This window comes from Botryllus schlosseri, chromosome 8, assembly GCF_051294905.1.
Source record: "Botryllus schlosseri isolate E-star chromosome 8, Bs_hap1, whole genome shotgun sequence".
In the NCBI taxonomy this organism is placed as follows: domain Eukaryota; kingdom Metazoa; phylum Chordata; class Ascidiacea; order Stolidobranchia; family Styelidae; genus Botryllus; species Botryllus schlosseri.
Window position 1 is genome coordinate 25,613,591 of NC_137243.1, and position 11,184 is coordinate 25,624,774.

Below are 11,184 nucleotides of genomic sequence, written 5' to 3' on the forward strand. Positions count from 1 at the left end.
CACGTCCACACTTTCCCTAGTTTCGAATACTGATGCTTATATGACTATGATTTACGAATGAAGCGATATAGGTTGGCATTTTGGTAATAGAAGTTCACTATTGCTTTATCATCTGGATCGCTTGGAACTGACACTATACATCTGTTCAACCACATTACAGTTCCTAACAATGGCGTGGGTCCGTAGGACAACTCGATCAAGTTCTGCTGTATCAGTTACCTAGTAAAACCTCTCATACTATTGGTAGCTACTTACAACTATAGAAAACAAACTTAACCAGATTATAATTTCTAATTTGGGAATCGGTGCGGCAGATTCTAATAAATTTTGCGCTCGGGTCGCTAATCCACACGATTACCATATCAGAGACAGGAAGCCGCATTCGAGTGTCCAACGGTGCAATCACATGTTACGCATCCATGCGTAGGTTAGTTATCTATAACGCTATCCTTGGTTTTATATATACGTCAGTGATATTCTATGCAGAGCCTTTATATCTTTTTCATGGTCAACCCCCCTTCTCTGACTCCAACTCCATACAGGACGCTGTATAATTATATCGCATATAACGAAATCTGACATATATTTACAAGTACAATCTTTCTTTTCGTTGCAGTAGGCTAATTTAAGCTCACCTTTAGAAAGCCGTACCCGGCTATATCAGCACATTCCCTGTCCAGCGGCAGATGCCCATCATGCACTCGTGGTATGGATATGCACAGCTAGTGTATATGCCGCAAAAACATCCAGGACAAAAATAAACTATGTCCTTTCCTTTGATGTGAATGGGGGGATATGGTGCCGTCCTTTGTAAATTATATAGGACAATTGGAATGATTGGGTTGCTGCGTGCGCTTAAGCACGACGGTGTAAATACTCCGAACACTATAGTGGTGTCTAGGAAAGTGAGATGTAAAAATAAAGTATACTGTGGACGGTAGTGGTGTATTTCGCCGATTTACACCCTAGAGCAGTGGTTCCCAAACTTTTTCGGTGTGAGGGCCAAATTTAGAATTTCAGAGTACGGTCGGGGCCGCACGAATACTACGGCTATGAAACGGACCCAAAGAGTCATCATGGCTATTTCGGAGTAGTTTTATTGCCCTGGCGAGATTTCTAAACTGTACACTGTTTACGGCTACTTATCTGCTGCATTGGGTGTCCGTTGAGTGAATCAGCTTTTCTCGCCTAAACGCGCGAAGCGCGTGAAATTTCTTTAGTTTCATGACTGAATCGGTCAATATGATCGGGAATCACATGCATTGCTATCAATTTTCATCCTGTCTCTGTTCGCGTAATCTGATTTACCGGTAGAGCTGAGTGAGGTGTGTTTGAAAAGGTATAGGCCCTCTCAATAGTAATTAAAGATATCCGGGGTATAGCCGTTGGCAGGAACGTAACAGCACTTCGTCAGGACCCCGGGCTCCCATAGGGTGATAAACTGACCCCGTATCACGTTGTTCGCTTTTGCCACGAAATTAAAGTTGTACTGTTTAGTGAGACAGCGCGACGCGCGAATATTTCGATAATTCATGATAAAATCGGTGCATAAGATCGGGAATTGCATGGTTGTCCTCTTTGCCCACGTAATCAGGTTTACTGGTAGAGCTGAGTGAGAGGTGTCTTTGAAACTGCAGACCCCGTAAATTTTCAAAAAATACTCTATAATTTATTCTAATTCACGAAATAATATTGGGCCATTGGGCCCCCTTCCAGCTCGCCCCCATCAATTGGGGGTTTTGGGGTGCGGCAGTTACGGCCCTGACTATAGGACTACCAATTATGCTGCTTAGTTATGCTAGTTATCATAGGGTTACCATACGTCCTCTTTTAAGATGATTTGTCCTCTTTTTTGATTTTTTTTTAAAGTGTCCTCGGAGGACGCCCAAATGTCTTCTTTTTGAGATTTGGTCTTCTTTTTTGAGTATTTTGGTTACATACAGGGCTAAATTCGACTGATATACATTAACTCAGTACTATAGGAACGCTATGCCGGCTATTTCGGGAGCTGGACCGGAAAGTTGACATTTTTTTTCAGTCAACCTCCTGTTAATGTGAATGAAAAACCGTATTTTCCGGGAGTTGAGCCTTTTTTTCCTTTTTAGTCAAGCGACCACGAAGTGGGAAAAATTTCCCATTTTTCAGGATTTTGCTCCGGTTTTGAAAGTTATCAATACCTATATATATCTATAGCTACTGCTCGTTCAAGTGGAAAGTTAGGGCACATTGCATTGAAACAGCAGTGACGTAACGTGACCAGTCTATACTCACAACTTTCCTGCAATTCTATAATTAAAAACTACACAGGCCAAGCCAAGCAAGAGTATTTTATAAATATAAATTTTATTTTTTGTCATAAATCGATTTCTTAATATATTCTGGGGGCCGAAAGAAGGCTATCTGGGGGTCGCATGCGGCCCCCGGGGCCGCGCTTGGGAATCACTGCCCTAGAGCAATGTGTAAATCATCTCAACGGAACTTTTAGGCAACAAATTGGTATTTCACACCCTCCCACCGGATGGAGCTGCAGATATAATGAAGAAGTGTGATGCAATCTTAGTGAAAAGAGCGTGTATTCAAACCCTCAAGGTGGTACACAAACACAGAACCTACAACGGAACTACATAGCGGCTATAAATCGTACGTGAATACGGCTACGCACATACTTTCCTACATCCCTGTGCAAGCATTATTTCGTTTGAAGTGTTGTGTTTGAATTATACCCTGGTGTAAGGATGAGGTAAGTTCTGGTGTGTTGTACCACTACCTAAAAGGTGGACAAGACATATCTCCATATGGATCGGCGTATTTGACTCATTTCCACCAACTGGAAGAGGATGAAAGCACAATTTGCGAGATGAAAGTGTCATTTACACCCGATTAACACCTCTTGCTATGGTGACATCTGATAAATACACCTATTTGCCACCCATTGATTTACGGTATGACTCTACTTAGTTAGATTTTAGACATCTGTGTCTGTACTAAAGGCGGAATAAGTACATGAGGGACTATCCCAATAGTGTGTTCGTGTAGAATAGAAATTCACAAATACTTGACAGGGAGCATGCGGCTATTTACCTGATTTGCTGTACTTGAGACTGTGCTGCGGTGTTAAAACCCCTCGTTGTGCCGCTACGTCCGCGGCTTTCCTAAGCACGGCCACCAATTTATCGGAGATTCTGTTCCATTCCGACCGCTCGTGATCCCGTTGGTCGACTAAGTTGGGGTCGTTGTAGTGTTTAAAATGAGTGGTGATTCGATCCAGTATCCTTGTATCGGGAATATTATTCTTGTCTAATCTGTACCTGGATGACGTTTTCGATATAGTATATTTGCATCTATTGAAGATTAGTCGTTACTATAGGTCTGGTAAAAATAGAAAACTCGAGTAATTCGATTCTGAATCAAGTATTGAGCTTCGAGTCGAATCGAGTATTCGAGAATCGCGCATTCTTACCTTACAACAGTATGAACTATGTCGAAAGTAGAAATATGTACCTTCTATACGACCGCAAAGAATAGACAGAGGTGATAAATAGCGAAGGACTCGTACTTTTCGAAGTAATTCAAGTAGGTTTTTCATGCTCGGACTATACTTCGTCAAGTGGTTATGAGTTTAAACTACTTCTACTTCTTTTTCAGTTTTTAGTGTTTTAGGCCTTGAATACTTACTTTTGAGTTACTTGAAAATAGCTAATTCTACTTCTACTTGAGTGGAAACGTATGGAGTTACGTCCCCCTCTGTTTCCACCTTTGGGATATAATGCCAATTCTACATCTCAATAAATATTATTTGGTATTTTTTCGACCAAACCTATCTCATTGTACTTTGTGACAATGCTGTCGGTCGATCACGACTTCACAGATATGTCATTTCCAGTAACGTGAGTATACTGCCGTACGACCAATCGAGGTTTGCAGCTTTCCACAGTGGAAAATAGTACCGAAACTATAATCTGAGTACTCGACAAAATCAGTATTCATTGCTCGACTCTAATCGTTATTACGTACCCGATACAGATTCGAGTATTCAAATCATTTTGCCGGGCTCGAATCGCGACTATGACTTACCATTTTTCCATGAGTCCTTCGTCGTCCGAGTTTGTCTCGCTAGCAATGCCTTGAAGGATCAGAAACTCTTCATTACTTATCGCCGTTGGTAGCGGTTGGTAGCCGTAACGATGACCCAAAAATACCTGAAGTGTGGAAGTATGGTAACCGATGTATACGCACTCTCCATGTATCACAACCTGTCCCACTCGAGTCGCAATTTTTATTGACCCGGTTTGACTCGACTCGAATCAATTTGTGTATTCACTCGACTTGTACTCGAGTCATTGCGCTTGACTTGACCAAGTGATATGACTCGACAAATTCTATACCACTTAGTCAAGTCTCGTATAACAGGACCTATATTAGGGAAATGAGTCTGAAGGTTGTCTTTTATCTGTTTGAATAAACAGGTTTATAGTGAGAAAAAGGAGTACAATTCGAATCCGAGGTTTTCGATATCAGCCAAGACATGAACTCGATACTGAACAGTAAACACGATACCTTGGACTCGGATATAGGCTACATCAGCTGAACGTCATGCATGCATATATTCCTCAATTTTGGTGCCACATCTGTTGCGATCATACCAAAAGATGTCGTCAGATGTGTTCCGCGTTCTCATTACATTCGTCCCTATACCTGAATTTGTGGAAAGTGATTTTTGGCAATCCTTCATAGCAAATCGACGGCGCGGATTTTCAATTACAAGACCGCGTACTTCAAGAAATGCAGCTACTGGATTCGCGTTTAAATACCAAAAGTCTTCCCAATTTCTATATAGTCTGATGTTATTTTCAAGAAAAGTCATTTTGTTGCTATTTATCACCGGTCTACTTGCACAAGACACATGACGGTTGCACAAAAATTGGGCTTAATTTTAACTAACACTGTGGGGGTCATCGAGGTCCGTGGCGGCCCAAAAGGGATCCATGAAGACGAAAAGGTTGATAACCACTGGACTACAGTGAAGACGTCATTATTACATTTAGTAGTGATTTTCGAAAGCTCTACTTGACGGTTCAGAGTCCAATCCCTAGGAACTCGAAATCGCCCAACGCTATAGTAACAAGTCTAAACATATCTAAACCATTGGAGCACAAAGCTAGCAAACGTTTTTACCAACTCCGACGTTGATATACGATGCAGGCTCGACACGTACATGTGGGAAGTGTCATGGCAGACTATATAAATGAATATACCACGAAGAGGGCCGCTCAGTAGTTGTATGAACATTTCCAGCGTGATGGGATTTTTTCGTGCAGATATACTTACAACAAAAAACGGTCCAGCCGAAACCTTTTTACACGCCTGCACTTCCAGTAGGCATAGCGACGTTGTCGAATGATCCACGACGGCAGTGTCGCGAACGCCCCACCGCATATCGATCACTTGGAATTCCATACCGAGGTTTTGACAGAAGTTTCGTAGCTCGGGGTAAGCGTTGTGGTACAGGATGTTTCTCTCGCTCGACATATCTAGTCGTATAGTGCGGACGTGAATTTGAAAGAACTTTACACGCTGCTTGTATGTTATGTGCGAATCACGATGTAACTTAGCCCAATATATTCATCAGAAAATTAACTGCTGGGGCTTGGGACAATGATTCGGTTACCCGAATCTGAAACGTGTATTAATTATGGATTGGTCATATCGCAGGATACAAAACACAAAGCTACAAGGTACAAAGGTACAGACGTTGGTGGAGATGCCATTTCTGTGGAGTTGCCATCTACATTAGGGTTACCATATTTTTTCGAGGCAAATTTCGAACCCTCTTTAGCGCACACTAGCGAATCTTAGAATGAGGTATCGTCAGTCAATATGACGTTACACTAGCAAAACTTTGCCTATCGACCAGAGGTGGACACGATCCGCATCAGGAGCCGCTATAATGTTACGTCGGTGCATTTATGTGGTTGTGTGTTGTAGCCAAGACCGAAACAACAAATTTCAACCCACACCCATCCAAATAAACACGGATCTTGAGCCCACCACATGGTACTCGATGTAGCTTCTGGGAGGGGGGGGTCTTACTATATACATCTGGTCTTTAAATTTTGTGAATGAAATCTGTCTATAATATTGATTCTTCCATATATTACTATAAAAATCTGATCCTTTCTCCGCGCACATGAACATAGTCAGCGGTATAGCTGGCGGTGGATTATGACTTCGAAAATGCAGCGAACGTAATCATACATCGTAAAGTCATGTCGTGTCACGACGGATAAGACTATCTATGAGTCTAAATCCCTGTCTGCACCAGTAGATTGCACATCCGGTTTTCAATCTTTTGTGGTCGCGACTCCATTTCTAATTTGAAAATGTTATGTGTCCAGCTCAAAATTTGATAAGCTGATTACTGAAAAACGGTCAGCACCTTTGCCCAGACTTACTCACGGCCTATTTTGCAAGCTGATGACGTTCAACATCTTCGTGAACCCCCGAATATAGGCAAACGAGCCCTAGGTTTAGAACCACAATCTTTGACTAAAGCATCTAAATGGCCTTCCGACTCCAGGAATATACCGTTCGCCTATAATTGCGATTACAATTAGACTTATTTCGGTAAATGAGGGTTATTTCTATTAATTTTTGATTGCATGTTTTGCGAGGACGGTGTTACACATATTAAAATCAACGAATATGACACTAAATCGCGCGCAGCGTTCATGTTGATTTACGAAAAAATTTGATCCTATTTCAAGCCTTTAAAATTCCGGACATTTAGGCATATTTTAGAATTTCCTCCCGGACGCCAGTTAAAACGGTGAAATTCCGGACATGTCCGGAAAATTCCGGACGTATGGCAACCCTAATCTACATACAATATTGTCAAAAACAACCACATTATCTTGAATATGATTTAAACTGGCATTATATTCTTTGTGGTAGCATAAAATGTGGGGGAAGGTGGGACGCAATGGGCCAGAAAACACATTTTTAGCCATAAATATATTTGAATCCAGAAATACCAGTGAACTTTAGCAAAGGAATGGATGAACATAAAATGCATATTTCACCCTAAAATTATTTGAAAATACGAAGAAGTAACTCAAGGACTGCCGTTTGGAGAAAGTACCTTTTTTCCCATTGTGGCTCATAACTTAACCTTAGCGTCATCCATTTAGTGTGTGACACTTTTGATTTTTATAGATTTTGTAAAATTTGCCTTTGGATATCATTTGATCATTGTGCCCCAGTTAAATTGTCTCAATGTGCCCCCCCTTTCTTCAGAATAAAAGCCCCAAAAACTCCAAAATCGAAATTATACGCCTAAAATATCATACAGGGCGACTTTTAACTGCTTTGACTAAGCTGCGTATCAATTTCAAACACCGCAGACTATATATACCCACTTGAAACACGATTGAAAGGTAGCGATGTAAATTTTCGCAGGTTAGCAAAATTAAGAGACTTGTCATTCTCTCACAATGACAGCGACCCTCGCGAAATCAAACCACATCAGGAGAACGGCTGATATGGCCAGGGTTGTAATGACTCGAGTCATTGCGCATGACTCGAACCAAGTCATTTGATTCGAGACTCAGACGCCCAACACCGACATTTCATTGTAATTTAGAAGCACAGTAAAGTAACCACCCTATTGGGATTTCGTCTATTGGTACTGGTACTTGAAAATGCGACCGGAAACTGCTAAAAGTGAGGAAAATTAGTATAATATAAATGCAAACCGTTCGATATCACCAAATAGAGTTATAAAAGTGGGGTTAACAAGACTTTAACTGGAAACTGAGCAGTCAACACAATGACTTGGACTCGGACTCGGCTCATAATACCATGACTCTGACTCGAACCCCTGCTCGATGACTTGGACTCGGACTCGACTCGGTGGTGAATTGCAAATGACTCGACTTGACTCGAGTCAAAACTATAAAAGTGGGATTGACGTGTGACTCGGAGCTTTGTGACTTGGTTACAACCCTGGATATGACGCTACTAAATCATCGAAGCGATGTATATTCTTCATGCCGGGTTTTAAAAATATTCACGATGTACCATTGTGTCCCTTAACCCTTTGCGACCGGCGGTCTAGTATACTAGACCGCGACTGTTTAACGCAGAGGAGTCGATATTTAATCCAAGATAGCTAGACCTGTATTGGTCATAAACGATTGCAATCGGTTGGTATGTATAGCTCTTATAAATACGCATACATCAGACCATGTATAACCTAATGTTGCAATGTATATCCTGCTTGAAATGCAGATTGAACACGCAAAAAGGTTTCCCGCAAAATTGAATTTGTAATGATGTTCGCGTGAGTGACCGCCTGAAATATAAACCATTGTATCTTCCGTTCTAGACTTCATATAACCGATTACAGTTATCTTCTATGACTTGTTGTTGGTCATACTATTCTATGAAAGTCCTTATATCGAAGATTAGCACGTAGAAGATGTTTCAAATTGACGTGAAAGAAGCATACCTCATTACGTGAAAATCATGGCTGCGTAAGATGACCTGACTCGTTGCGGTTTCAAACAGATGTACAATTGCTTCAGGCAATAGCAAATTATGCATATAGTTAGCCATTATCCTGGCATATCCATCAATATCCATATCATGGAGCTTAGTTTTGTATAAGAAAGCCGACACCAGCCCTAACACCGCACAAATAAGCGTGCGAGTTAGGCTATTTTTGTACCCGAGCCTGTGATAACAACATCATATAGAGGCAGTTATATATCTGTTTTAGATGGCACACGAAGTTACTGTTGGCTTGTATGACTACTGTTGATCATACATGGAGCATTAGCCGTGTAGAATACAGTTCAAATTGATGCGAAATAAAGCAATGTATCACGTGAAATGACTTCCCGAGCGTATATGGGCACTGGGCAGTGTCGAATAAGGCAATATGTGTATACTTACGGATTCCTTGCAGCTGTAAGTTACATATAACAAGCAACTGGGGTTGATAACACTTCAATAGCATGGAGATGTAGGCCTATACTAACGGCAACATTGCCAAGGCAGTTCCTATGTTCTGCACAACTGGACGCGCGTTGCCTTCAACGAGAATACGAGATTACGTAATCGATTACTCATCGGCGGCGGCCGCGTGATTGTGCTCATCATCACTACCTTTCCAAGATCGTAGCGCTGGGCTATGAAGCGCTATGGTAGCATGTAATGTCTCGTTGGAACGTAGAGATTCATGCGGAAGGCAATCAATGGTGGTCATATACTAAGAGAGGGCCTAGGTATGACGTCAGGAGATATAGAAGAACAAAATTGTAATTTATTTTCAAGAAAACGCGAACATTTTCTCGCATAACGCTATTCCCTCTGGCGTCTGAGCCGTGAGAGTATCTCAGACCGCTAGGCGGCTACTTCAGGTTTACGGCAATATATTGGGCGTCGATTTAAGCCATATGGATGACATTTTATCGTTTTCTATGTGGATGCAGTAAAATTTTGGTCAGTAGGCCAGCCGGTTACAAAGGGTTAATCTATTGTGCCGCACCTTCCCCTATACCTACATTTGTACTTTCCACACATTTCATACTGTTATAACGTTATAAGTGATACTCGACGATTCACCAATATCCTATATTGCTGTTTGATGTCGAATAAGATTTATGGCTGTAATCCAAATGCACACACTAACTTACCCGTGAATGTCGAACTCAGGAACACTCTCACAATATTCGACGGCGGCTCATTCTCTTCACTGACTTGACCTTTCATCAACTCTGGCAATTGGATTTTGCCGGCCATTCTCAACCTCTCAATAATACAGCCCTAATTTACAGCGATAACACTGGTAATATCTTGCTCACTTGGCGATCCTAAAAGTTATACAATACAGTGCTGACAACGTTCAGAACACAGCTACCGATATGACGAAGCGCACATCATCGAGAGAACTTAACAATGCGACGAACGCGCATAACAATACGATGGGCCACATAACAATGACCATATAATAAAGCGTGACACCTTTTGAAATATGTATAGAATGCTTCGCAAACTTTGGGGAAATAATCAAGGTAGCTGTTGGTTCTGTGTAGTTCATGATTCGATCCGCTATCGTGAAAGTCACTCAAATCTCGTTCACGGAATCTCCTCAAGCGACGACACGCAATGACCACAACTATCCGCTATCAAATTTATATTTAGGGATTTACCACTGGGAAATGTTTGTTTAGGGGTGGGCAATTATTTTTCTCGGCGGGCCAAATGCGAAGCTGAAAATACGTTGGTGGGTCAAAAATTTTAGCTATGTTCTGCAACGTACTAATTTTATTTCTAAATTGAAAGCAGTGAATTACACTACTAATAAATGCTGCTCATTTGATGTTGTGATACTAGCTAATGAGAAAGTGACTGTTAATTACCAAAATATAATATTTATTTGCCGTCATATTTCGAAACGATATTGAACAAGATACATTTTGAACTCTCTTTAAACCCCTATCCACGTTTTTCTATCAATACATTAAAATGTATTTGAGATACTAAAAAGCTCATTGTCTTGATCACTGCCTTCCGAGCAGTGTTCACTCTGTGCAGCTTGGCGAAATAGTCTTGTTGTTAAGGAAAGCTTGCAGTTCTTTTGAAATTCGCCCACCCTTGACCGGGTTTATGTCTTCGTGTTTTTGTCATAAAGTCGACTTCGATTATACTCCTTAAACACGGCGACCTGCTCAGAACTAACTACTAAAAAGACGGGTTTACCCCTGACTCCACTAAACAAATATTTATTGCTCCAAACCTTCTTTAAGTTTTCTTTTTTGACGTGCCCGCTCATCCTTTATGGGTGAGAATGACGGGAACCGATTGACTTGTTTTCCGAATTAGCGATTTGGAAATCATCACGTAACAATATGAAGCAAATACCGTGTCGTGCGTCATGTGACAATGGCAGCAAAGAAGGTTTGGTGATTTCTTGTGACTTCAATTCTTCTGGTATAATTTGCTACAATGACTTTATTTTCACTCTGGATTACGTATGCGAGGTACGTAGGCTGCGTAATCGCGGCATAAATAATGAACGTGAACAGGCTTGAAGGTAAACGAATTTTCGGTACAGTTTATACAGCTGATGGTTTTAGTCCACACAACAACATTAAAAAGTAGGCTTTATGTTTTGAATTCCTA

At 41.2% G+C, this 11,184-nt stretch overlaps 1 protein-coding gene across 2 annotated transcripts in view; it reads right to left on the minus strand.

Annotated features, from left to right (window-relative positions):
• Nucleotides 1-10,186, minus strand: part of LOC145444664 (NACHT domain- and WD repeat-containing protein 1-like) — a 35,465-nt gene extending 25,279 nt beyond the window's left edge. For both annotated transcript variants that reach the window (XM_080322679.1, XM_080322678.1), the window contains exons 1-4: nt 9,696-10,186; nt 5,329-5,531; nt 4,075-4,199; nt 3,082-3,308 (exon numbers count right to left, since the gene is read on the minus strand). In XM_080322679.1, coding sequence (XP_080178805.1) covers nt 3,082-3,308; nt 4,075-4,199; nt 5,329-5,531; nt 9,696-9,801 — 661 coding nt within the window. In that variant the 5' untranslated portion in view covers nt 9,802-10,186. The remainder of the gene's footprint in view (nt 1-3,081; nt 3,309-4,074; nt 4,200-5,328; nt 5,532-9,695) is intronic.
• Between the last annotated feature and the right edge of the window lie 998 nt (nt 10,187-11,184).